Consider the following 26462-nt stretch of genomic DNA (forward strand, 5'->3'; position numbering starts at 1 on the left):
AAGTGTAATTCCGTATCGATTGAATTGCAGGGTAATTGAATTTTTTCTTCTTCTTCATTTCTTTTTCTTTTCCTTTGCTTTTCTTTTCTTCGTCTTTTCGTATTGTTTTTATTTGTTTGTGTATTGGGGCTGTAAGCCCAAACAAGCTTTGCTTCGGGCCATTTGTTTGTTTTGTTTTGTTGTTTATATTAATAAACCGATCTTTCTCTCTCTCTCTCTCTCTCTCATTCGCCTTTAGCATTTGTTGGATCGCTCTGTCCTATAGGTGGCTTAAAATAAACAAAAATCGGGAAGAAGATCAGCTTCCTAATTTTGTAAGTGACTGCAACAAGCAATCTCTGCACGTCTCACAGAATAAACCAAAGGATCGGCACAGCTTACTCACGAATATATTCGACACAGCTTTTTTATTCATATTTTCACGGCGCCAGGTACAAAAACGTATCTGATATGCCGCTATTCATTTAGCGCGTTTCGAAGCATCAGGGGCAACATTCTCAGGAAGATCATCTCATATAATAGTGCACACCCGATGAAGCTGTTCATCAAGTACTCGGTTCTTGGCGTGTTTTCCTTTAGACAGTTGGACCAACCTGTGTGCCTTCGTGTCTGCCTTGATGACTGAACAAAGAGGGGTACAATGCGAAAAAGTTCGCCTGAAGGAGGCGAATTCATGTACTTGTAGAAAACAGCTAATGTACTGTAGAAACGAAGCATAACCCTAATCGTAGATTCAGCTCTGGGATGGGCCTGTTCTCAGTCAAATTGATAGATGATATTCGGCTTTATTCTCTTAAACAATTCTATCTTGTCAGCACATAAAAATTTACTCAAGCTCATACTGAGGCTTAGTTGTGTTATGAGACATTACTTCTATCCTCTCATGTGATAAAGGGATGAGCTGAGGCTAAAACAAAGATGAGAGTGAAAAGAATTAATATATATATGTTTGCGTATATTTATATAAACCGTTAACTCAACAGTTGAGTGAGATGAGGAAGCTTCTAAAATAAATCACAGTTTAGCCTTGCACCGAATAAAACACCGAAAACTATATTGTTCTGCTTCGCAGTGCTGCCGCATTCTATGCTTCTACATAAGTGAGAGGAGTAATACTATCATGTGCGACCAAAATTGTACTAGGAGCTTTCTTTTCAGTCTCCATGCTCTTCGCCTTCCAAGCACGGAGCTTAAGAATGATAAGAGCAATGGTTAGCGGCAAAGGAGTCATAATTGCAGATGCCACGGGAACAACTAAAAGAGAAGAGAAGCTCTCGATAATTCCATTCAGCACTAAACTATATAAACGCTTCATAAATATTTCACTCAGAATAGTTTGATGTGAAAAATTTCCATTTATTTCCTTTTTTACAACTAGAGAAAGAATTCTGGAAAAAGAAGGAGGAGAGGAATTTTTTTTTCATTACTTTTGTTTTCTCGGCTGTTTTAATATTAATTAAAATCAAGAGTAACAGATGTTAATTTCAATATTTCCATGTCTCTATCTTAAAATTCGAGTTGGCTTTATGACTTTTTTTTTTATTTTTTGCTAAGAATCACTATCGTTATAAATACAGCTAAAACATAAAGGCGAAATGAAAAATTTCTGTAGATTCGGCGACACTCAATGCTTCTTTAAATTTGATTGCGTCCATTACTTACTTAAAACAAGTTAAAAAACGACGAAAAAGATGTCATAGCTACAGATGCCTATCTATTTGATATTTCACTTTTATGTACAGTATCTATTTTTGATACTTATTTATATTTCTTGTTTTTCTCTCTTTCTGTACTCCATCTTTGTCACTTTTTTGTTTTGGTGGATAATAAAGTATTTCATTCATCCATCCATTATATTAAGTAACGTATATATTAAGCAACATATTTGATTCCATTATAATTAATTCTCATTTTTTCTACTATTAGTGTCTTATTTCCTACTTTTCTTCTATTTTCTACTCTTTTCTCTTTCTACCCTTTTCTGGCAGAATTCTATTGTTTTATCCCTAAATGAGGGACTGGAGATACCTCACCTATTTTAGAAATATCTTTTCTAAATTAACAATCGGAATAAAAAAGAAAAACATGCAGAAAATATCTAGACGACTGTTATTATTATTGTTATTAGCTTTCACTAACTATGAACAACACTTACGACAAATCTTGTCACCTTTGCGCATAAAATAAGTCCTTAACCCAAAAATTTTTCTTGAAAACGAGTTAGCAAGGTGAAAAGATCCTATAGTGTGGTTACATTTGCGGTGCCGCTTTTCTTCATAGCAGGTAGGCGACTACCCATGGTTGCCACAATAGTCTTTCAGTGTCTCAACTACTGATGAATCAATTAGTTAAAAACAGGTCTTTCTAGCCTCTTTACTATCTACATTTTTGAGAGGATTTTATCGGTTTCAAAACATTATTTAACCTAGAGTTATTCAAGTAGCCAAATGAGTGTCAATAATGTGCAAGCCTAGGTTCACACAGGTGCTCATACAGGAGCAATATTTGTTTATCACCTCTACTTTGTCAAGCAATATTATGAGTTGAGAAAATTTTATCAGACTACTAAGCAGCTTTTACAACCATTTTCTTCCACAGCACTAACAGCTGTTGAAGTCGTTTTACTGTAGAGCTAAGCAATATTTAAGGCAATTTTCTCTACACGACATTAAAAACTGTTGAAACAGCTTATCCGACAGTTAGGCAGTTTTTGTGGCATTTTTTCGAAACAATAGTAACAGCTATTGAAATTTGTTTATCAGACGGCTAAGGAACTTTTACGACATTTTTTTGAAGAAGAAAGGTATATTCGTTCGACAGCGGCCAAACTTTTGAAAAGGATATTGATACATAAAGAACAAAATAATTGATTATAAAGAGAAGGTGAGGGGTTAACTTCTGTTCCTTCAGCGCCTTACCTTTATTCTAAATTTTAATCTTTTGTATAGTTTTTGCCTATTTTGTATAAGTAGTATTAATATTTATTTTAATTTTTTATTGCTTTTTACTATTATTTGAAAAAGTTTTCTTTATTTTCATTGCCGTTCCTTTTTGTATCATATTGAAGGGGGTTATCTTAAGCAAGAAGGGGGTTGCCACTATAATTAGACTTACTCCCATTGTGTCAAAGTTAAAGTTTTGAAACTTAAGACAATTCAAGATTATATATTGACCATACTCTATACAGAGCTCTAGATAAGTTTAATTTGGGCATAAAGAGAAGGCAGGTATGGGCAGTGATGGTTTACCTCATATTCTTATAGGAGTATTTATTATATTACGAATATTAGTGCGATAAGGCTTAGTATTATTTCGATTCCTCTTTGGGGTCTCATTCGCACATCGTTAAAATTACTAAGGGTCACCTTAAGATGCAGGTTTCTTCAGTAATTATTGACATTTTCGCAACTGAGATAATATAGTCCCTCTATACTTGACGCTACTATCCGCCCCATTCTCAGACGCAGAATACTTACTCATAATCTCACCTGGTAAAACTTAGGTGATAATAATAACAAAACAAAAATGCCCGTCAGATAGCATCTTCAACTTCTTATTTGAAGACAGTAATCTTATTTTCCCAAATGATGTTTGTATCCCTGTTCCTAAGGTAACAAACATGTTGATGACCTTGATTGAATAAGATATTTCATCTGTAACGAGACTTCTGATCACGCGACCTTGTGCAATAAGATACAAGGTTGACTTTTACCTAACAAACTGGAAAACAATATTACAAATTAAGCTTAACGGACTAAATCATTATTGAAAATACTTTTCAAATTAGATTTTGTTTTTTCTGTGGTTTATCTTTATTTTAAAATGGACCTGAATTTATTGCTAAGCAAAGTCGTCAAGTTCTGCAAAATGTTGCATAAATGTTACAGCAAGTAGCTCACTTTACGCAAAATTCTCTGATATAAGAAACTAAATATTCCAACTAACAAGTCATTCGGAGTTTCCTTCGACTTAACTAAACTTAGTTAACAAACAAGTATAATTTTTTCGCTTTTTTGCGTTTTATCTGCCAGAAAGTGAGCCAAAAAAGTTCACCAGGCTTTTGTAAATAGAAAGAAAAGTTTGGCAGAAAACTCGAAGTTGCTATAACGTGAGCCGTACAAGATATTAGGAACGGACCATCAGGTTTAGAAAGGTGAGGCCTGAAATAGTCAAAACAATGAAGTAGGCCGAAATCATTTAGACTAACACGAAATTAGCCTTTAAGTGAAAATTTTAAATCTTGTGTTTCCTCTTACAGAAAGAAAAGTAAACTCAAGCCTTAGAAATTCAGCCTCTGAGTGAGCGATTTTAATAAGCAACTGCATCATTCAATCTGGGAAACCCAAAATGAATCATCATATTTTGCAAGAGTTTACTTTTACCATGAAAGCCTTTTACAATAGAGGCTAGCATAAGCTGTCGAGTTCAAATTCCTTGCCAGAAACTCTTTGTATATATATATAAGAACGAAGAATTCTAAATAATTGTTTCTTAGTCAACTTTTTAGTTAACGAAGAATCCGTTGGTCCAAAAAAACGTTCAAAGTTAACTAGGAATTCAAAAAAAAAAAAAACGGCAAAATATACTTATTAGTTAGCATATAGGGTAAGTCGAACGAGGCTCAGCCCGCCAAGGTCTGTGAAAAAAAATTGCCAAGAAACAAAGTGAAACAAAGAAATATATAGACTTGTTCATACTCTTAAAGGATGCAGGGATTTCTTTCTTATGGTGTCACGAGTGTAAATATTCTAAAAATAGCAAGTCCATAAAAGGCGGAGCCCAATCCAAAAAAAACGGCAAAATATAATTATCAGTTCACATATAGGGTAAATCGAACGAGGCTCAGCTCGCCAAGGTCTGTGTAAAACAGACCTTGTCCCTTACGATCCTCTTTTAGCAGCAAAGGGATAGATTAGCGTACTTTCTTTCATGACTGATTGGCTAATCCCGGGAGTTTCTATCTAAATCTAGAACGACTATGGCCTTAATGTAAAAACATAAAATATGAGCAGTTTGATATTTGTACCATACCAGCAAAGCCTTTGGTGTTTGAAGAAGAAAAAGAGAGAAAGTAAGAAGCTAATAAGATAATACTAGCTTCAAAAACAGATCTAGTGATATATTTTTTGCATTCTGCAAAAGGTCTTGTGTTTAATTTCTTGTTTGTTCTACAAAACCCAGGCTAGACTCTCCCATGCTTCAATTGTCTATCTTGTACGCATTGATTCGGTAGATCAATGGAAAACTGAGGGAATGTTAAATATACTACAGATACCAAGATTATTTTTTAATTAGATGCCAATTCCAGTGTAAACCGTTCAATTTTGAAAACCTTAGATTCAGCCGCATCCTGCAAATTCACTATTTCAAAAGAAATATATCTCCAGTATTATACAAGAAATAAATATATATCAAGAATTTCTATATCTAGAGAAACATAAGATTTCTGCATACCTGTATTTAAATCAGCATCAGGTTGAGGTAGCGTAAATCTAAGGAGAAAAATGGCAATGCCCGTATTTTGTAGACCAGTTTCAACAGAAATTGCAATAACGTCTTCAATTGGACGTCGCAACAAATACGCAGCTACGGCCCCAAAACAATAGCCTAGGAATGGTAGAGAAAAACCGGCAGTGAACACCTAAAAAGAAATTCGTACAAAATACAAGAAATTATACCCATAACGATGTACACGAATGGGCATGGTTCCCACCCTTTCTGAATTTAGCCTAACTGTAATAAACCACGCAAAAGGGCGTAGCCAGGATTTTTGCTTGGGGAAAGATTTTTTTCGGAGTAGGGTAGGGGAGTGGCTTACAAATCAAACTTTAAAAAAAAAAAACACATCACAAATTCGTTTACGTGGATTTTGTTACGTTTTTTACGAGGAGGACAGCAATTTATAGAGGGGGGTTCGAACTCGTAATCCCCCTCCCTAGATACGGCCTTAACCACGCATAAAATTTATTTTGTAAGATGATCATTAGGAAAATGTCCTGATATTCCTTGGCCCAGACTATGTGCATCTATCCTAATAAATATATTGGCCAGCATTTATCATAGCCTAAGATTTGAGCTGTTTTACCCATAATACTGAATTAATTTAGGTTCACGTTCTAACCTAAACTTTAACAGGAGATAACTGTACATCCTAATAGAGGAGATAACCCTAAAAACTAGACAATTTACGGTTCCTGTTTTGCAACTAAGAGACTATTTTCCTGTTGTCGTTTCTTTCAATTTCTTATAATGGTTCCAGTTATAATACATTACTCTTCTATCTCTGTAATTTTGATTGAACATATAGCTAAAATTAATTAAAAAATTATACATAAAAACGTCTAAAAAATGAAATCATCATCATAAAAAAACTAATAATAAAAAAGAAGAAAAACACATTAATAGTAAAAAAAAATATACCGGTGGCCTTTCTCTTGATATAAAAGCATAAACTTTATTGTCGTGACGAAATCACACCTTCAGTTCGTTTTTTTTCACTCTTTTTTTTTTTTAGAGTTAAAAATTTGAGGAAGAATACTATTTTTTATGGCAATGTCTGTCGCGATATCGATTAAGTAAGTCATTTCACGATGTGGTTTTACTAACATTGAGATTTAATGCTAACTTTTTGAGGGAGTCAGTTGAGACCCAACCCGTTCAAACAGAAGATTTGTTGATCTAGCTAAAAACAAGCTTATTTGATTCGAACTTCGTTGAGACTGGTATATCATAGTAATCATACTTATTGGATAACTAATCCTTTGACATTTAAAACGCACAACAAGTTTCATATCTGATAATGTGTACAGAAAGAAACCCATCAAATTCCTAAAATATCATTATTGCTCAAAAGGTTGTTTTCGTGTAGTGTGGAATTGCATCATAAGTAATGACATACATCCTCTCACAGAAAAACAGTTAATCTACTATAATACTTAAATTATGGAAAAAGTAAAATTCTTGTAACTTTCTATAAATGCTATGACGAGGAAATGACAATAGATTATAGGCAATATTAAAAACGAAGGACAGTCAAACGTCCACGGAGGTTAAAATGTAGATTAGACATATTTCTAGCTAAGCCTCTCTAACACTAAGGTCTTACAAAGACCTATTTGCCTTACAATCCCAGTTTCTCTTGTACGTCCATCACCCGTCTGAATATGAGCACGTTACATGATGCTTATTGCGATTGGGTGTTGAATTCAACTGTCTTTAGTAGTGCTAGAACCTTAAACATGTCTTTATTTAGATAGAAAATGCAAATTATTTCTATAATAACAACAAACGTGTCAAGCGGAACTCTTTTTATCAAACAGTTCGTGGTAACGAACTATAAGTAAGGAGCGATGCGGCTCAATAATAACCTAAACTCTAAGAAACAGAGTCTTGATAGCAATAAATACATAAAAACAATTGAATTTTGATACTTATTCGCAACATCTAAAATTTATCAACATTAATGTTACCCATCAAAAGTTAAAAGCCTGGGGAGTTTTATACAATTTTTAAAAAAGGGGAAATATCCCCAAAAACATCAACTAATCTTAATAACAATAACACCATCAGATTCAGCATCCAAGAGAACCCTACTGTAGAGGTTTCAAGCTCTTATGTACAAAAAACATGGATTTTGCATATTTTGTCGGAAGAAAGATCATGGAGGCGTGTTTATTTTTTTATTCGTTTTCCCCAGGGGTGATTGTATCGAACCTGTGATTATAAAAGATCGGGAGAGGGCTCATTTGATCGGAAATCAAAAGTTTAAGTGCCCTTTTTAAGTGACCAAAATATTAGAGGGGAGTTAGCCTCCCTCCCACGCTCATTTCCCCCCAAAGTCGAGAAATCTTAAAAGTATGTCTTTGATAATGATTTGACCCCCACAGTCCCCGGAGGAAGGGCTGCAAGCTGTGAACTTGGCCCATAGCTTACGTATAGTATTGGTTACTGAGAAGTATACAGACGTTTCTGGTGATGACCTTTTGGGATATTTTTATGGCTGAGGGGGGGGGGAGTGTTGGGTTCTGTGAGACGATCTTTCCATGGAAGGGGAGTGGATTTCCCAGCGTTATTTAAAAAACGATCAGAAATTAAAATAAAAAAAAAACAAATTTTTCAGCTGAAAGTCAGAAACAACATTAAAACTTAAAACGAACAGAAATTACTACGCAAATGAGGAGGTCGCCCTCTCCTCAATGTCTCACTCTTTACGCTTAAGTTTTTATTAGAACTTTTAAAAGAGCTTATTATCCTAATCGAACGACCTTTGTCATTCTTAAATAACTGGAACAAAAAAAATCAACTTTGGCGTAACGACCGAGATATTGAAGACGGGGTGGCCTCCCTCATATACGTAGTAATTTCTTCTTGTTTTAAGCTTTAATGTTGCTCCTTACTTTTGGTTAAAAAAAACTTGCTTTTTCCATTTAATAGGTCAAAAGTCTGCTACATTTCCTACTGTAAGTGCTCCACAGCTTATTTGCGTCAATTGCATTTGGCTATATCACAAGTACAATAATTAGGTTAAAATCAATATTATTGCCTGTTACTGAAATTCTTGGTAAGAAACTTGACCTTTATTTTCTCTTTCTTAGACTCAAGAACGAATAAATTTGTTTGGAATTTAAAGAAATTTATTAATCAGAAAAATTAACTATTAAAAAGTTATTTTATTTAATTAAATAATTAGATCCGATTATCAAAAATCAAATACAATTATTAAAAAAATTAGTTAGAGAAATTTCCATATTTTCCCCATCTTAGAATTAGGCTATTTAAGAGTAACACATATCTTTTCAGTGATTACCATTCTGAAACTCAGATAGCAGAGTTATTATCTGCTTATTCTAAACATATATGCTGCAGTAAATTTCTATATTTTCCCCATCTTAGAATTAGGCTATTTAAGAGTAACACATATATTTTCAGTGATTCCCATTCTGAAACTAAGATAGCAGAGTTAATTTCAAATAATTCTATGATTCCAAGGTTGAGAAGAAAGGATATGTACAAACCAATGATTAAGAAAAAAAAATTAATATATTCCTAGGAATAAATTCCCACGCAGACGTTTATTGAGAAGAGACAAAAGTTATCCAAATATATTTCCACCTTTTTTAATACTAGAGAATTGGTGACGCACACTTTGAAAATATTTGCCTCATTTGGTAGCAAAAAATATTTTATGGATATTTTGTTTAACTGTTCTCAATTTATATCTTGACAGATGTGAATAAATACAATGCCAAACGTAAAGAATTAGTCTTTCAAAACATGGCTATAGCACCAATTTACATCCCGAGCGGTGTAAGCGTTTAAAAAAATATTATTGGTATAAAAAAAACTTGTTTCGCCTCCTTAAAATATTTTATTCTTTTAGCTTTGCCACTTTTAAACACTGGGACATCTCAAGACGACCACAGATGGTGAACGCAAAGCAGGGCGGTATTCCAGTAGCTCGGAAAGTACTTGGGTCAGGTTTATAAAATCCTTTGGAACTGACCGGCACGTCACACTGTGATAAAACAAGGCACATTTCAATGGAATAGATTAAAAAACTTAAAAAAAGAAAGATCGAATTTGTCCAAGAGTTTGGCTTAAATCCGGATTACCACAGCCTAGACGAGAAGACTTTAAGCCAAGTTTGAACTTATTTCCAAGATTTATGACCTGTCTTCACAAAATCAGTGAAGTTTGTCTTCACAATGCGGCGGAGTTGGGACTTCAAACTACCCTTAAGGTTCTGATTTGAAATATAGGATCAATTCCTGAAAATTTAATAAATATCTGGACAAGAGCTTTTTTGAGCTAGGAAAGGTCACTCTTTTCCAAAGTAAAAGACAAACTTCAAAATAATCTTTTATTGACCCTATGGAGACCATGTGAAATAAACTTTTGAAAAGATCGGGCTGGAGGAGCAGCGTGCAAAGCTGTTCACCCCAAATGACTTGATGCTGCAGTGGGTTGTTAGTAATAGTACGGGACCCCTTAATATTCAATTAAAGTCACTAACCTGCCATCCCATTATCTGAAACATATAGAGATTCGTATACACTCCGAACACAATTATAAAAACAATGAAAAGAGACGCCATTGGCTTTAACATCTTGACTAACACATCAGCAACACGGGGTAAAAAACGACGAATGGCTATACCAACAGCAAGCGGCACAACAAGCCCAGCAGCCATCGTCACGATTCTCATATATGGGATCTGAATAGCTGATTGACTGAAGACGATACGGCCCAGGGTGAACGACCAAAACGGAATCATAGCTGAAAAAAAAACACCATCAGATATTTGACAAATCTGAATATAAGTATTTTAGGGAATAGCCTAAACACGTCCATTATAGGTATTAAAAATACTTACGTGTTAAAGCGACCAAACTGTTGTTCTTGACTTGAGTAAAACCGGTTTCTTTGTGTGCATTCGGTGACAATTAGCTTAGTCTCAGTAAGATAAACTACTATGCAGGTACATTTTAATTAAATATGTAATATAATGTGATCTAGGCGGTCAGCTTTCCCTTAATTCTCTGTTGTAGCTCCCATAATTTTGTTACAAAGCCTTATATTTTCATCATATTTTGGTATATTGCATTAGGATTATCCTAACTGCACTTCTTGGATGTAATCGCCATAACACGTAAGTACCGTAAGGAAAACTAATAGAACAACTTCCAATGTGAATCTTCTCTCACAGAAATAACAAAAATTATACAAAAAAGTCACATTTTTCCGCTTCATTTGGCTAAAAAGACTAAAAAAAAAAATATTTTTAATAGTTTACCCTGTCCCGATCCGAATACAAAATCCTAGACATCGTCCTGATGAATCACAATGAATTTTACGCTAATTCTACGCTATTAGTTCACACGATAAGACCAATACATAAAAGAAAGCCTGTTTATTTGTTCTTGTTTTGTGCAATTAATTGAACATTACGGTTTAGCTCTAGCAGAATATTTTTAAAATCAAAATGTTAAGCATAAACGGTAGTTCAAAATCTCTAGCAGGTGAAAGTGCGAAATCAAATCTATTTTTAGTCTCTATCTTAACCATATTCTGTGAAGGAGTTCTTTAGACCAGCCTTGATGGGGGAATCCCCTCCTCACTCTCTCCTATCCTATCAGGGTTTGAATATGGACACAGGTGAAAATTTCCTTTTCGGAGGAAAAGGCATCAGAGTATTTCTTCCAAAGAAAGGTCATAAACACCAAAAAACCACGTTTTAGGCTAGTAAATCCCAATTCCTAGAAGGATGAAGAGTGTGTAGTCTCAGAAATCAATCTTAGGGAGGGGGATTCATTTACTCTGTCAAATTGTCAAGGTAAAAAGTATTTTAAAAATCCTTTTGAAAATTTAACTATTACAAATCCGAATAAGGATGCTGGAAAAGTGTTTACAGAACCTGAATAATAACCATCGGATCTGCTTTTTATCCGAGGCGGAGAAGAATTTTTAAATAGCGTCAAGAGAACACATGCGGTGCAAAAAAGAACATTATATGGTCGATCAAGCGTTCTCTGATCAAATTGGCCCTCTAGCCTGGGGAGATACGCGTAGGATTTTCTTAGCTTTTCTTTCAAAGAATTGACTATAAGGTGGCTCGTGGCATTAAATGATTCTACAAATGGAAGGTCTAAATACCCAAGAGGAATGCAAGATGAAACTGTTTCTGTACCAACTTGAATTGTATCAATAGAGAGGGTTACCGGTCCAAGAAAGAGTAACTTGGTGATGGAAGAAGCAATCGAATGACCAATTTCATTCTGTCTAAGACAAACATCGTTCCGGAATGCCTCTAAATGGGGACATACAAAACATGAAAAATCGTTGAACATGCGCCGAGGAAATAGCTACATTAGAGGGGTCACTCACTATCTGCCATGTCGTGTAGATCTTTGGAGCACTACGTGTTCTGCCACGCGTCGCAAGAGCTCTCCGTGCAATTCCTAATTGGTCCAAACATTGTCTACTACTCGTCCGGCGTAAGACACTTAAGCCATGCCTGGCGCACATCGTATGGTGTGAACGATTTTTTAAACTTAACGAATCCCTTGGCTATATTAATATTATGTCATTCAATTAATGGAAACAAATACAACTAAATGAGTAACTAATCAATATCTGAAGTTGGGCTGGTATCTTTAGTCTAAAATCTTGCAACTTAACCCTATCCCGAACCTCTAAACATCGGCTTATCTGATCGTAGAGGATAAACATAAAAACATATTTTTTCTCTTTTTTTAAAGCAAGCAACCTTATCTATCAAAATTCCAAACTTTCAGGGCAATATTTGCTAAACAAAGACTCTATTAAGCACTATCACTTTATCATCAACAGCTTTAGAGTACAAACAATGAACCATTTATTTATGGTACAGTGGGTAATTCATTTTAAACAACTAAGGAGTTATTATATTATAATCACAAAAAAAACTAAAAAGTGAAAGTTCTGATAGATATAAGGGAATCTGTCAGGCGTAATCTTAATAAAAGCAAATTGTTTTCTGTGTTCACACTAATGAACAAAATTACTGACTAATTCGGTAGAAGTATGTTGTACAGACTAGTTTATATATGACCGAGTGCAGATGGGAGCCTGTGAATGAAAAGAGAAAACGTTAGTCGTCTAATAACATGTCAGATAAGTCAGGCAAGCAGGACGCCAATTGGGGGGGGGTGAGAAAAATCCGGGGAGATAATTGCACCCAACCCTTGACTCCAAAAAATACACGTATGGCATTTTCATTAAAGCACATTTAAAAAGTATACTCCACCCACTCTTATTTTGAAAAACGTCTGTTTTTATATCATAAAAAAAATCCTCGCCCCTTCCTGCATTTTTGTAAACTGGTGTCACTGAACAATGGTTTATAACAAAGTGGAGTTTCATTTAGTTCTATAGGAGGATAACTGCGGCAGGGCGTAAGATCCAGATCTATGAACAAAGGCCTCTATAAAGGGCTGCCTCGACCTTTCCGGGATAGCTGCAAGACATAGGATCTTGCGGCCAACTCATGTTCCCACTTGAGGAATGGCGCCCTTCGAGGAAATTATAGCCTAGTAAATGACACGCATTTGCATGGGATTCTGATTAATGAATAACTCTTCATGGCTTGGTCTGTTTTTAATAAGTTGGATATAATAGGCTTGAGACTGTCAGTGAAGAATTTATTTGTAAAAGAGCATCACCAAGTGCTGAAACCTTGTTGTGACCAAGATGGGCCCAGGATTGCACAAAGCCTCCATTCATTCTGGAGGTCCCATTGACTTCTTGCAGTCCGGTTCTAAGCCAGCTTAAGCGCTTCGGTCTAGACTTAAGAAGATGTGTTGATCCTCGTCCCGCACTGGTATCCGGGATCATTACTTTTCCTGAGGCCAATATAATTTCAATAACTAAAAAACATGAAAATTGGAACTTGGAATGTTACGACGTTAAAAAATAACTATCTTATCGATATTTTGACTGACGAATTTAGACGATTGGAACTGTTTATATTAGGAGTTTCAGAAACTCATATCCAAGGGGTAGAAGCATGAAATGAGGCGATATGAATTTGTTTACTCTGGCAGGAAGGATTGGATACACAGACAGGGAGTAGGGCTCATGATAAATAATGAAGCCGCGAAGTCTTGTTCAGACTGGGTAGGTACAAATAATAGAATACTAATTGCTCATTTTATGACTTAAAGTTCCGGATATCAGTTATAGTAGAATATGCCCCTTTAGAGCCGACTGACGGAGTTACTAGAAACTCAGATAATTTTACTTACAGTTACAGGAGCAAATAGACAGGGTCCGAGGTAGAAATATCGTGTTTTTATTACGAGATTTTAAAGGCCAGGTCGGTAGAAATAGGGATAGATGGTATCTTAGCCTAGGTAAATTTGGCGTAGGAAAAGAAAATAGAAAAGGCTAAAGACTTTTGCAGTTTTATAGGTATAACAATCTAATTATAACCAGTACTATGTTTGGTCATAAAATACTCTATAAGTTGACATGGTATTGACGTAATGGTAAGAAAAACAAACCTTATTGATTACGTTATTGGAAACCAAACACTGACAGGGTCAATGCAAGATACTAGGGTATATAGAAGTGGTTTTATTGATGTTAAAAGTAAAGATCACCATCTAGTAGTGTCTAGGGTTAATTAAAAGCTGAAGTTTCGGAAGGGTAGCTATCCACCGGGAAGTTATGATGTTGGTAGACTCCAGGATGAGAATTAAGGAGAAACTTTCCAAGAACAGTTGAATACTAGACTGATAAGTTTAAAATTTCATAGTACGGAAGACGGATGGAAATATTTTAGAAAAACAATTTGTGAAGTTGCTGATGGCGTCTTAGGGAAGAAAGTTAGGACTGCAGCAAGGAATATTAGTGAAAAGGCTTTATGTTTAATAGAGAGGAGAAGGGTCTTGTACAAGGATTATCTGAGTGATAGACCATATGAGAACAAAAGGAATGTAAAGAAAGTGGAGGAAGCATTGAAAAATGAACTAAGGACATGTAAAGTGGAAGCCATGGATAAAATTGCTGAAGATCCGGAAGATGCAGCTAGGCGGCATAATAGTAAAATGTTGTACTGGCATGTTAATAAATTGAGAGGGAGTAGTCAATACGGACTTGTCCAAGTTAAAGATAGGAACGGGGCCATAATTAGTGACAAGGAAAGAGTTAAAGAGAGATGGGCAAATCATTTTGAGAATGTGTTGCTAAGCCCAGATAGAGTTGCACGAAAAGATATAGAGGAAAATGAAAAAGTTTGCGATACCTTGGATGTGGAGGAAGATTTGTTTTATGAGGAAGAATTAGCGACAGTACTAAAAGGATGAAAAAATGAGGCTAGGTAGTTGGAAATGAGGTTAGCAGCTGGTTTTGTGTTAAATTAGGAGTTAAGCACAGTTGCCTTCTATTCTCCTTTCTATGGAACTTTTTGATAGACTCTGTATTAAGGAGCACAGGAAAGGCAATGGGAGACCACGGAATCAACCGGAGAGGAAAAACTACCTTGAACTTTAGATTATGCTGATGATTTAAGGATCCTAGATGAAAGTGTGAGCAAGTGAAAGTGAAAGAATAGGTTTGTAAATTAAAGTTAAGAAGACGAAGTCACTATCGCTAGGAATAAGTGAAGATGAAACGGTGACGTTGGGTAACGAAAATATTGATCAGATGGGCAGCTTCACTTACCTTAGCAGCATTATTAGTAAAGACGGTGAGAGCAGTGAAGATGTTAAAAAGTAGAATAGCAAAGGATCCGGCTGTTTTTTCACAGTTAAAAAAAGTTTGAATGAAAAGGAAGACAAGTCTGCAAAACAAGATTAGAATATTGGAAGCTACAGTAATGAGAGTGGTCAAATATGGCTCTGAAGCATGGGCGCTCCGAAAAGCGGATGAAGATTTGCTAGATGTTTTCCAGAGATATTGCCAACAGATTGTTCTGGGTACCCGGCTCATTGGCTGTATTTCAAATAGTAGGCTGTACGAAAAGTAAGGTTCAATCCTGCTTTCTAGTGTTATAATGAGAGAAAGGTCGAGATGGCCAGGGCATGTTCTGGGGATGAAAGATGACAGTGTGTCGAAGATTATCCTTTTCGGCCAACCGTCAAGGGCTAAACGGAAAGCAGGTCGTCCTCTTTGGGGTGGAAGGATGTCATAAAGAAAGATTTAAAGGACGAGGGAACTTCCTTGGAGGGTGTAAAGCGGAGTCTTTGAATACATTGGGATGGAGGGAGACCGTGCGTAGCTCTGTTGGCCTCAAGCGGCTTGGTGCTGCGGTGAGTTGTTAGCAGTAGTTCAGGTTTACTTTAAGGATAAAATCGTTCTCAAGTGAATTTTGTTGGTGACAGTTATTCACAAAGCATTTAATACACATGAAATGAAAAATATATTTTTAAGAGATCAGAGACAAATACATCCTAAGTGGTTAGAAGAATTTTTGTAAGAAATTCTGCATAAAATTTTAAGCTTCGATTTATACTGAAATGCATTTTGTTATCTAAATTCAAGTACCATTAAAAAGATGAATTAACAAACCTTATAATGAACATTACGAGAGCCTGAGTTTTAAACAACTCAATATCATCAATCCCTTTAACAGAATTAGCACTATAAAAGAAGAAAAAGATTCCTTACCAAAAGCTGCAAAAGTACTGATACAGGTCATGGTAACAGAAAGGTTCAAATTTCCATCCAGGATATATGTCCATAAATTAGATCCTCCTCCACCAGGACTACAGCCTGTGACGAAAAGGCCTAATTGAAGCTCTGGATTTTTTGGAAATAGCAGCAAACCCAAAACAAAAGCACACTGAAAGGAAAAACAAAATAAGTAAGCTCAGAATACCACTGGAACTGGTATTAGTCCGTTTTCTAAAATATATAACCTGGGAACAGCATAGCATAAATCTTATTCTTAAAGGGACTTATGTAAGTGGGACATGTAAACCTTTCAATTTTAAATAATCATGAATGATGTTTCGTAATTCGTATATCCTATGACTCAATGCTTATTATTTTGAATGCATAGCAAAGATTTAATGTCCAACGGAATTTTAGCTAAATTATATGCATGTGAAGGTTTAAGACATAAAAATAGAATTTTAGTTCATTTAGCTCTTGACGGATAAGGAGTTATAAAAACTACTTAACTGATAATAATAAATTATCATAATTCTGCCTTTAAGCGTGATTTCTACCTTTCGAATATACATTAGCCATGAAATTAGGTTTACTTTAGCAGTAAGAAACAGTCCAGTGCCTTATCCAGACATGAGTTCTTCCCCATCCGACACTGAATTCAGGCTACCCTCTATAAAAGGTTAATACATGGGCGGCGTTGCCAACATGGTACAATTGTACCGTTTTTGGTACAATTTAGAGGTCCTGGTAGAATGCGGTACATTTAAAATTTTCCGGAACAATTGGTTTTACTTGCTCCTTTCTGACTCGGATATCTGTTCAGGCTTTAGTTTATAGAAAATTTTCTTCTTGTTACAACCAATTTTTAACCTGCTGTTCGGATAGTAGAGAATAATCTCTGGCGGTCCAATTTTAGTTGGAAAACTGGTACAATTTTTTTCTCAAAGTGTTGGTAGCGGTGTACATGAGCCTTTCAGAAACTAGTCCGACTTATTCCATGTACTATATTTTCTAGGATCAGTGCTAAGCGCTTGGTAAAATCATAACTTGGCGTATCCGCAAGGATATTCTCCAAAATAAGAATCAGTGCAAACAAACTCATTCTAAAATACACTCAGGCATATTCTATATATTCTAGCATATAGCCAAATACCAGTAAAAACCTTAAATCCTCCCTAGCCAGCAATGAACGTTCTTTTTTAATTTTTTACAATACCCAAACCCCAACCCCAGCCAACAAATACCCAACAAATACCTAAACCATCAATGAACGTTCTTTTTTAATTTTTTCCATAGTTGTTTGACTGACCTAGTTAAATTAGCCTATGAACAGTTCGTATAAAGCTCGACCTAGCAGTAATTCCAGTTCGATTTGAGAAAATATTGAAAGTGTCTCTCCTAGGTAACAATGTGTCATTGTAATTGGATACGTTTCTAAGCTAGCTTATTTAAAACGAAGCACTACATAAATTAGATTCGAATTACATCGACTCAAACAAAAACCAATGTATAGTATTACAAAATGAACAGTAAATAGAGGAATGTCATTAAAAAAAAAATCTGATAGAGCTGCATTTCATTTCTAAATCTTTAAGATGTTCAAATAAACATCTTCAAATATAAAACAACTACATCTAATAGTCTAATATAAAAGAAATATTTTAATCAAAATTCAAGCAAAAGTCTTGTTTGAAGAAGTTATTTTTCTTTTTGATAAATTAGGTAAATATTGGGTTCTAGCATCAGCAATCTTATCAAAACTCCACCAAATAATGTATTTTTTGCGTGAGCGGGATGAAGGGTGTCTCAATAAAAGGTAAAACCAATTAATAGAAAAAGAAATACTAAAAAGCCTAATACTAGGGCTTGTACAGTACTATAAACATTACAATGATGCTAAAAAAGACACAGTAGTAAAAAAAAGAAAAGAAAAAAAGAGCACCACAAATGATAAAAACATATGGTTACTATCATTGGTCTCCTAAAATATTTATAGTTTCTACCACTGTAGTAATGACATTGTGCTACAGTTATAAAAAACTTATCGAAACAATTTGGGAACCAAGTATCTATTAGCAACACTTTTCTTTCGTTAGCAGAAACTTATTTCGGTGACGAGGCAAATTTTTCGGAGCCAGTGGCGTCAACTCACATTTTTTTGTGGGGGGGGGGGGCAAAATACATTTTTCTGAATCTAGGTGGGCGAATTTGTATTTTTTTCATTTTTTATATAAACAAGAGCTAAGAGCTCATATGGCACTTGTGACAAGGCGAGAAGAGCTAAGAGCCAAGAGATCATATGGTATGAGCTCTAGCAAAAGTTCTATGAATCAATAGATTGATTTAAAAGGAAAACAAGAGGCTTAATGCCGATCAGGATTTAAAATAAGAGCTCTGAGTCATGATGTCCTTCTAAATATCAAGATTCATTAAGATCCGATCACCCACTCGTAAGTTATAAATATCTAATTTTTTCTAATTTTTCCTCTCCCTTTAGCCCCCCAGATGGTCTAATCTGGGAAAACTACTTTATCAAGTCAATTTGTGCAGATCCCTGACACGCCTGCCAATTTTCATCGTCCTAGCACGTCCAGAAGCACCAAACTCGCCAAATCACTGAACCCCTCCCCCCAACTCCTCCAAAGAGAGCGAATCCAGTACGATTCTGTCAATCACGTATCAAGGAAATTTGTTTATTCTATCCACCAAGCTTCATCCCGATTCCTCCACTCCAAGTGTTTTTCCAAGATTTCCCCCTCCAACTCCCCCCAATGTCAAAAGATCTGGTCGGAATTTGAAATAAGAGCTCTGAGACATAAATTCCTTCTAAATATCAAATTCCATTAAGATCCGATCACCTATTCGTAAGATAAAAATATCCCAATTTTCACGTTTTCCAAGAATTCCGGTTTCCCCCTCCAACTCCCCCCAATGTCATAGGATCTGGTCGGAATTTAAAATTAGAACTTTAAAGCACAAGATCCTTCTAAATGTCAAATTTCATTAAGATTTGGTCACCCTTTCGTAAGTTACAAATACCTCAATTTTCAAAATTACCCCCCCCCCCAATTCCACCAAAGAGAGCAGATCTGGACCGGTTATATCAGTCACGTATCTTAGACAGGTTTCTATTCTTCCCATCCAGTTTCATCCTGATCTCAACGCTTTAAGTATTTTCTAAGATTTCCGGTCCCCCCAACTGCCCCCCCCCCCCAATTACGCTTGATCCGGTTGAGATTTAAAATAAGAGATCTGAGTTACGAGGTCCTTCTAAATATAAAGTTTCATGAAGATCCGATCACTCCTTCGTAAGTTAAAAATACGTAATTGATTCTTATTTTTCAGAATTACCCCCCCCCCCCTCCAATAGAGCGGATCCGTTCCAATTATGTAAATCACGTAGGTAAGACTTCTGCTTATTTTTCCCACCAAGATTCATCCCGATCCCTCCAATCTAAGCGTTTTCCATGATTTTAGGTTCCCCCACCCCAAACTTCCCCCAATGTCACCAGATCCGGTCAGGATTTAAAATAAGAGTTTTGAGACACGATATCCTTCTAAATATCAAATTTCATTGAGATCCGATCACCCGTTCGTAAGTTAAAAATACCTCATATTTTCTAATTTTTCAGAATTAACCCCTCCCCCAACTACCCCAAAGAGAGAGGATCCGTTCCAGTTATGTCAATCATGTATCTAGGACTTGTGCTTATTTTTTCCACCAAGTTTCATCCCGATCCCTCCACTCTAAGTGTTTTCCAAGTTTTAGGTTTCCCCCTCCCAACTCCCCCCCAATGTCACCAGACCCGGTCGGGATTTCAAATAAGAGCTCTGAGACACGATATCCTTCTAAAATTCAAATTTCATTGAGATCCGATCACCCGTTCGTAAGTTAAAAATACCTCATTTTTTCTAATTTTTCAGAAATAACCCCCCCCCCCCAACTACCTCAAAGAGAGCGGATCCGTTCCGTTTATGTCAATCATGTATCTAGGACTTGTGTTTATTTTTCCCACCAAGTTTCATCCCGGTCCCTCCACTCTAAGTGTTTTCCAAGTTTTAGGTTTCCACCTCCCAAACCCCCCCCCCCCCCAATGTCACCAGATCCGGTCGGGATTTAAAATAAGAGCTCTAAGACACGATATCCTTCTAAACATCAAATTTCATTGAGATCCGATCACCCGTTCGTAAGTTATAAATACCTCATTTTTTCTAATTTTTCAGAATTACCCCCCCCCCCCAACTACCCCAAGACTATTTCTAATTTAATCTGGTCCGGTCCCTGATACGCTTGCCAAATTTCATCGTCCTAGCTTACCTGGAAGTGCCTAAAGTAGCAAAACCAGGACCGACAGAATTTGCGATTGCTATATGTCACTTGGTTAATACCAAGTGCCATCAAAACCAAAAACGGCATTTTTCGAAGAAAATTTCACCCCCCCCCCCAAAAAAAAGGGTATTTTCTGAATGGGAGCAAAAAAATCTATGGGGCACATAACCCCTTTGCCCGCTCTCAATTGACAACACTAGTCAGAACAACAAAAAAAAAGGCAAATTATGAATAAACTACAGAGGAATACGAAAACAGGGGCAAATTACGGTAACTTTGTTGACTGGGCTGCTATTCCAGCTCCCCGTGTAAGTATACATTTGTCACACAGCTAATCCATTACTACTGATAGAGACATAAGTGAGTTCTATGTCTAGTTTAGTGTGTCACAGTCTATTTATCCTTGCGGATACCGCGAAATAAAGTAGATCTGTCAATGAAATCCTATATATGCTATATGTCATTTCGAATACACAGGAGGTATACATATGTTGAGGCCTGTATAAATAAGTGATTGAAGGCTTAGAAACACATCAAACGATTAAGAGATTCATGGAGATCAAACTAAAAGCACAAAAACAGCAATGGAAGACGGTAGGTGAACTTTTGCTTTCAATTTGGTGGAAACAAGCCAAACATTCATATAGACTATTTTGAACAGCGTCCTAGATCACTAGATCAACCAAAAGATATGATGAAAGGATACACTTCACTAAGCGCTACTACAAGTATTCCTCTTTACATGATTTCAAACAAAAGTATACTTTCATGAGTTTTTGTAAAGCCTAGGTACTAGGTTCTTGTTATTATTAAATAAAAAAACAAGTTTTTTTTTCAACTGAAAGTAAGGAGCGACATTAAAACTTAAAACGAACAGAAATTACTCCGTATATGAAATGGGTTGTCCCCTCCGCAATCCCTCGCTCTTTACGCTAAAGTTTTTAATTGTTTTAAAAAATAGAATTGTGGCAAAGAGTCAAACTTTAACGTAAAGAGCGAGGGATTGCGGAGGAGACAACCCATTTCATATACGGAGTAATTTCTGTTCGTTTTAAGTTTTAATGTCGCTCCTTACTTCCAGTTAAAAAAGACTAGTTTTTTTATTTAATTTCTTAACGTTTTTGAATTAATGCATGTTTGATTTTGACTCTCCGTACATAAATTATTAAAATGAAATTTGCATAATAATCCTTTTTTGGCTAAATGGCTTTCTCTTAGTTTTGATCAGGCGATTTTGAGAAATAAGGGGTGGGGAAGGAGTCCTAGTTGCCCTCCAATTTTTCGGTTACTTAAAAAGGCAACTAGAACTTTTAATTTTTAACGAACGTTTTTATTAGTAAAAAATATACATAACTTAAGAATTAACTTATGTAACAAACTTTTATATTCTTATATTTTTTATTATATATATGAGGGGGTTTGTCCCCTCGTGAATACCCCGCTCTTCTAACTAAATCTTAAGTTTTGTCCCAATTCTTTAATAATGACCCCTCAATCAGAAAGGCCGTAGAATAAATAGTTGAAATTACTAAAAATACTTTAGCATAAAGAGCGAAGTATTTATTGCTAGAAAATCCTGCGCCCTTTTAATTGAATTTCTCTTCCCTCATGAAATATTCCTCCAAGGAAAGAGCCTCCCACATAGCCCCCTCCCCTCAACCCCACACCCAAACCAAAAAAATCCCCCTGAAAACGTCGGTACACTTCCCAATAACCATTACTGTATATAAACGTTGGTCAAAGTTTGTAACTTGCGGCCCCTCCCTTAGGGACTGTGGGGGAGTAAGTCATCCCCAAAGATATAGTTATTATGATTTTCGACTATACGGAACAAAATGGCTATCTCAAAATTTTGATCCGTTGAATTTGGGAAAAATGAGCGTGGGAGGGGGTCTAGGTGCCCTTCAATTTTTTTGGTCACTTAAAAAGGGCACTAGAACTTTTCATTTCCGTTAGAATGAGCCTTCTTGCAACACTCTGCGATCACTTGGTCGATACGATGACCCCTGGAAAAAAAACAACAAAAAACAAACAAACAAATAAACCCGTGATCTGTCTTCTGGCAAAAAGTACAAAATTCCACATTTTTGTAGATTGGACCTTGAAATTTTTTCTATAGGGTTCTCTGATACGCTGAATGCGATGGTGTGATTTTCGTTAAGATCCTTTGACTTTTAGGGGGTGTTTCCCCCTATTTTCCAAAATAAGGCAAATTTTCTCAGGCTCGTAACTTTTGATGACAAAACTAAATTTGATGAAACTTATATATTTAAAATCAGCATAAAAATCCGATTCTTTTGATATATCTCTTAGCATCAATTTCCATTTTTTAGAGTTTCGTTTACTATTGAGCCGGGTCGCTCCTTACTACAGTTCGTTACCACGAACTGTTCGATTAATTAAAAAAAAATTCCAAGGGGAGTAAAGAGCGAAGTTGAAACTTATAACGAACAAGAATTATTAATTCAGAGCCTATCTAACATATATCAATAAAACTAGTGCAAATAAATCAACTGGTGATATTTTCTTATGTTTGTAGGATTACAGAAAACTGGCGCTTTACTGAAAACACAAAAGCCAAGGATAAACAAATGAAAATTGATTTAGGAGTCAAAAGTATATACGTAGCCTCACAACAACAAACTGACCTATAACGCTTTTTCATAGTCTTACAGGAGCTGTGCTATCAGTAACTCTCAGTATACAATTAAAATTATCTTAAAAACTTAGGCATGAAAATAATAAGTTTATAATCATTAAACAGCATAAAAAATAATGGACTGATTTATCAGGTAACATCTTTGTCTCACCTAGTATTACTCCAAATGTCGAACATTTCAACTGTAACATGAACTCTGGAAATCCAGTTTTTTCTCTCTATAAAACAGAGAATTTCAAGTTGCGATAAAGATTTTAAAGCGAGTGAGTAGTCTTAATACAAATAAGATTCCTTCACTTCGAGCTTATCTACAAGATAATCATGAAATGTCCTTTTCAGATCCAAAACGACAGTCAATCATTGAACTGAGCTCATTGTGCAGAAGTGATGCCAAATTAAAAAAAGGCAACAATCTAAAAATGCTTTGCTTGTATACTGTTAAATTGAATTGAATTTATTTATAACCCGTTGTAATACACATGAAAAACGGAGTATAACGTGAATAAAACAAAAGAGGGAAAAGAAAATGACCTAAAAAACTAAACAACACTTCACCTTACTTAAAAACAATTAAAACATACAAAAGCAAAACATTTATTGAATCAAAATAGCGCTCCATGGGTGCCGACCAATTCTACTATTATAAGCTTCTATGCTTTTTCTGATAGAAGCATTCGGGTCTTTGATGCCGTATCTTTTAATGACCCAGGAATTGCTTGACCATGGTGGAAGGGCAGGCAGGTATTTGACATACCGGAAATAGATTCGCCGAAGCTCCTTCGTCTCGGTTATCGTAAAGGTACGCCAAAAAGGTGCAAGGTATAGGAAATTCGGGAGTGCAGCAGCATTGTAAACTTTCGCTAGCAATTTGCGGTTGAGTTGAAGTTTGTTTGCTACCAAGCTTCCGTATGCAGTTGCTGTTCGATGTTGGAAATGAAGGATTAAGAGCCTTCTAGTTGCTTTAAGAGTGTCAACGATAGGAAGCCCTAAATATTTCATTGGTGATTTTGGGGTAACTGGCGCGCCGTCGAGATTAATAGTAAATCCTGCTCGAGTTTCACCCCAGTTGAACAGAACCACGTCCGATTTTTCTCTATAGAATGTAAGGTTAATCTTAGCATATTCTTTACTTGAAATAGCAAAATTTCTTTCGAACGACTGTACTGTTCGACTGGGGTTAAAATATCATATGCATAAACGATCAGTAACACATCAATCCTTTTTAAAATACACGAAGGAACTGCGCTGGATTGGGCGTTCAGGATACAGTTATTGAAGGCAACTGGAGAGGTAAGGGCACCCTGTCTAACGCCTCGACGGACTGAAATAACGAAACGTGTTATGGTCCCATCAGGTAGCCTGATTACAACAGGAAGATGGTTATACATATCATTTAAAGCACGAATGGCAGACGTGTCAACTACACGTTTATATAGCTCAAGGAGAATTTCTGCGTGAATCAGAGAGTCGAAAGCAAGGCTTACATCATGACTCCCTAGGACGATCTAATCACCAGACTTATCAACATCTATAAGTATTGACGATAGTGCAGTAAGCGCGTGGGCACACCCTAGGCCTTTTTGGAAGCCAAACTGATATAGCGGCATGTAGCATTTATCTGTAAGTTCTGGCATTACGAGTGTTTCAAAAATCTTCCATTATCGTAGTGTTTCAAAAATGGTTTGCTATTACCGTACCAAAACTCCTACTTTGTTTTGTGTTTTCAGTAAAGCGTTAGTTTTCTGTAATCCTACAACATAGGGAAATATCACCAGTTGATTTATTTGCATTACTTTTATTGATATACGTTAGATGGGGTGTGAAGTAATAAGTTTTGCTCGTTTTAAGTTTCAACTTCGCTCTTTACTTCCCTCAGAAAAACTTCGTTTTTTAAATTATTCTTTGCTCGTTTTTGATTAAAATTCAGTTTAGAAACAACATTTCTATGATCTTTTTTATGTTACGGAATAATTTCTGTTCGTTTTAATGTTGCTCCTTAGTTTCAGTTCAAAAGTTATTTTTTTATATATAAATTATAATCGCCTCCAATCTAGGGAAAAATAGTGTCGTTTCTTTTTGTATTTTTTTTAAAGAAGAAATATACCTTTTATTCTTTGTTTTAAAAAATAAATTTAGTAGCACTTAAGAAAGTAGCTCCAGGCGAGTAGCTTCTATGCAAAAGGTTAACTAAGCAGACAGGTTTGTATATCGACATGCTTGAGGTAAATTTTGCTAGCTCAACAGAAATGTGCCTTTATACTTAAGGAGTTATTTGACCTGTCCCTAAATAGAAAGGCCATTCGTTACTTACAAATGAATCGAAATTTCAAAAAAAAAAATGATCATTTCTTGCTTAGGTACAATAAATCGTGCTATAAATCAAGTTTGATTTCATTTCGAAAATTTCGCGAAAAATTACCTGAAATCTCCAACAGAACTGTTTTCATTTGTCTGTCTTCCTCTTTAGATGCACAATCTTACGTATGGAAAAAACATTACGGAGGAATTGTCAAGAAAATAATTTGAATAAGTAAGTATAACAATATGTAATCCTTCTTTTTAATATACAACTTTGAGCAGTTCCAAGACCACATGCCTACACTTCTCCTACAACTAAGTGACAAGGGGTTGGGGTCAGGAGCGTAATTTACTATGGGACAGAGAGGGCAACTGCCTCTCCCAGACTGCATTTTTCTCCCAGACCCCAGTTTGCCACCCCCAGCAGAAATTTAGTTTCTCTATAAGTGTTGTCAAAACTAAAATAAACCTGCATAATTCAAGCATCCACTGAAACAGGTCAGTTTTCTTTAGTAGATCTTTACCTTTTTTATTACTATAAGGCTCGTTTTTCAGTTTTCTCTTCACTTGATTTCGGAAAATTGGCTCCAGCTTTTACCCCTCTCCCACACAGGATTTTGACAAAATTACGCCATACGCTGGGGTATGGAAGTAGTGATCAATTAAGAATGTCGTAGTAAACCATGAACTGGATGACCTCTACTCCCTTTTGAATCAAAATGCTTGATAAAATACCTTCCCGGGACATGCTTTAAAAAATGAGGTAATCATATTTATAAAATCAGCAAAATCATCTGAAAATGATCATGTAGAAGGGGACAAAACCGTGAATAAAAAAAAAACAAAAAAAAAACAAAAAACAAAAACAATTAGGAATCGAACCGAAGACACTCTAATTTGTTGTCCAACGCTGTACTAACACAACCACGCCTCTAAAAATCCAGTCAAGGGTTTTAGACCATAATTATTACAATGATAATATCGTTTTATGCTCCCAAGATTTTCTACTTAAGAGGTGACATC

General features: G+C 35.7%; 1 protein-coding gene across 5 annotated transcripts in view; it reads right to left on the reverse strand.

Annotated features, from left to right (window-relative positions):
* Positions 1-932: 932 nt before the first annotated feature.
* Positions 933-26462, reverse strand: part of LOC136028172 (ileal sodium/bile acid cotransporter-like) — a 74097-nt gene continuing 48567 nt past the window's right edge. For all 5 annotated transcript variants that reach the window (XM_065705863.1, XM_065705862.1, XM_065705864.1 and 2 more), the window contains exons 4-7: positions 16147-16321; positions 10013-10275; positions 5455-5641; positions 933-1254 (exon numbers count right to left, since the gene is read on the reverse strand). In XM_065705863.1, the coding sequence (XP_065561935.1) occupies positions 1085-1254; positions 5455-5641; positions 10013-10275; positions 16147-16321 (795 nt within the window). In that variant the 3' untranslated portion in view covers positions 933-1084. The remainder of the gene's footprint in view (positions 1255-5454; positions 5642-10012; positions 10276-16146; positions 16322-26462) is intronic.

The sequence above is a fragment of the Artemia franciscana genome, chromosome 6, assembly GCF_032884065.1.
Source record: "Artemia franciscana chromosome 6, ASM3288406v1, whole genome shotgun sequence".
In the NCBI taxonomy this organism is placed as follows: Eukaryota; Metazoa; Arthropoda; class Branchiopoda; order Anostraca; family Artemiidae; genus Artemia; species Artemia franciscana.